The 2289-nt window shown below is 42.5% G+C and overlaps 1 protein-coding gene across 1 annotated transcript in view; it reads left to right on the top strand.

Moving 5' to 3' along the window:
* Positions 1–2289, top strand: part of LOC106524587 (HMG box-containing protein 1) — a gene marked incomplete at its 5' end in the record, with an annotated part of 25352 nt that overhangs the window by 10877 nt on the left and 12186 nt on the right. Inside the window, 3 exon segments of the mRNA XM_014018448.1 lie at positions 660–769; positions 837–993; positions 1072–1216. Of these exon segments, the coding sequence (XP_013873902.1) occupies positions 660–769; positions 837–993; positions 1072–1216 (412 nt within the window).

Below are 2289 nucleotides of genomic sequence, written 5' to 3'. Positions count from 1 at the left end.
AGTTAGTTTTAGGTTGAATATTTGCGCTCATGGAATTCACAGTCATCTTCCTCCCATCTAACCCGGTGGAGGCAGTCTAACGTCGGACAACTGCACTCCGGCTGCTGGCTCCTACTGGTACCTGCAGGCTGTGGTGCTGACTGGAGGTAACTAGGAAAACCTAGAGTGGACATTTAGTGTGATGAGATTTCTCCTATCAATCAAGCTGAATGGATTCTTTCATCAAGTCGCCTAACAAAAACAGCGCTGGGTGAACTGATGAGATGAATGTGGAGGGGTCCAAACGGATACTTTTGAAAAGTGTGGGGGGGGGGACACGTCCCCTTCACTTACTATTGTTGCGACGCCTATGATAATAGGTTTTTTTTAAGTTAGCTTTGGCGGCCGTTTTGATTTTTTGATTAGCATTTAAAATTTGGCAGATTGKTTTGGGTTAAGAAAGTGGAAAAGGGTGGGCAGCAAATTTATAAAGGATGCTATTGTCCCCTTCCCCTGGTCACCCTGTGATAAATAGTGTTTTGACCAAAAAATAAAAATCCTAAGATTTCCAAGAAGTCAGGACTCCAGATATGTTGAGTGATCTGTTTAGTAATAATTCAGATTTGCTTAGTCTTACTTTCACAGTAACGTTTGTATCTAAAATGCTCGTCTGATTTYAGGAACTCGCCTGCGTTTCCACAGCAGCTCAAACGTAGAGTGGCAGGACGTGGAGGACCTGGGGTCTGGTGAAACGGACCGTGGCGACGAGGAGCGCTCAGGATTTCTGAAGGTACGACGGAGGTTCGAGTCCAGCCTGTTTAGAGTCAGTGTGGTTAAAAACTCATGTCTCTGTGCAGAGTTACGGCTCTGAGGGGCTGCAGCTGGTGGAGCACGAAGAGACGGTGCTGTCTGGTCAGGCAGTCCTGCAGTTAACCTTCGACCCCGGGGTGTTTGGACACACCCCCATCACCGCCCGGTGCCAGCTGGACCACCCCTTCTACGTGAAAAACAAAGGTACGAGTGAGGCTGAGGATGTGACGCTGATCGAAAAATAATCAGTTTTCACTCTAACGCTCACCTTCGTTCTGCCAGGGTGGTCGTCATTTTACCCCAGCTTGACTGTGGTGCATTATGGGATACCATGCTACGAAACTGAAGTAGGAGATGTGTGCCTGCCTCCTGGACACAGAGATGCTAAACATACAGACGATTCACTCGTCTTTGACACGTTCAGAAGGTAAAGTTTTATTTTATTAAACATCAAACCAAACATATTTTATGAAGCTTTAAAGGCACAGTGTGTAGGATTTTGTCAATTCTTTTAGCCAAAATTGAGATAATCACTAATGACAATAATAAAAAACATGTCTAATCATTGCAGACAAAGACCTTGTTTTATTATTTTTACCTTATAAAAAGCTGTTTATATCTCCATGGTCGCTGTCCACTACAGGCAGCCGCCATCTTGCACCGCCATCTTGTCTACGAATGGTCATGAAGGACAAACTGCGGTGGCGTCGTCAAAAACGGTTTTAGTTGTAATACTATAAACGGGGGTGGAAATTACACCCACCACTGGCCAAATGTGGGTAAAATTATGAAGTGGCGTGTAGATCTGAACAACGCGCCCGCCACCGTGGCGGGTGTGTAATGAACTAAAAATAAATAAATGATTAAAATGCATTCAAATCGTGCTACTGACTTTTGTCAAAACCTCAGTTTTGTTTTTGTTTTGCATTTCAGAGCCTGTAGGACGTTAAAAAACATTAAATAACATTAAACAAACCCGCTCTGCAGCTAGAAATAAGATCTCCCCTCCTTTCCTGCACGCTGTCATCTGTGGTCCGCCTGCCCGCTCCCTGATAACCTCCGCACGTGCGCACATTATACAGGTAAATGTCCAATTATCAGAAGGAGAAAATAAAAACACAAACTTTAATGTGGCGTTACATATCTGGAGTAACTGAAACAAAACCCTTTCTCAAGATGAACCAAAGAAAAAACTGAAAGTTGCAGTTTTTTTAACAATAAATGGAAAGGAAAAAAATGGACAATAGTGAATTTATCAGGGCACTCAATTTAGTTTCATCTGTCAGCAAGCAGCAAAGCTGAATAGGCTGGCATCAAAAGCAAAAACCTGAAATCAGCTGATTAAAAACACTGTTTCTAACAGCTGATGCTTGAACATTACACAAATGTTAGTTAAAAAATGTCATATTAGTTGTTAAATATCAATAACCATGATCACTTTGATTGACCAATAGAAACTTAAGGAAACACTGTTTTTTAATCTCTAGGAAACGTCTGAAG

Source organism: Austrofundulus limnaeus, unplaced genomic scaffold (genome assembly GCF_001266775.1).
Source record: "Austrofundulus limnaeus strain Quisiro unplaced genomic scaffold, Austrofundulus_limnaeus-1.0 Scaffold193, whole genome shotgun sequence".
NCBI lineage: Eukaryota > Metazoa > Chordata > Actinopteri > Cyprinodontiformes > Rivulidae > Austrofundulus > Austrofundulus limnaeus.
The sequence above is the reverse complement of the archived record's forward strand: the minus strand, read 5'-3'. Positions and strand labels throughout refer to the sequence as shown.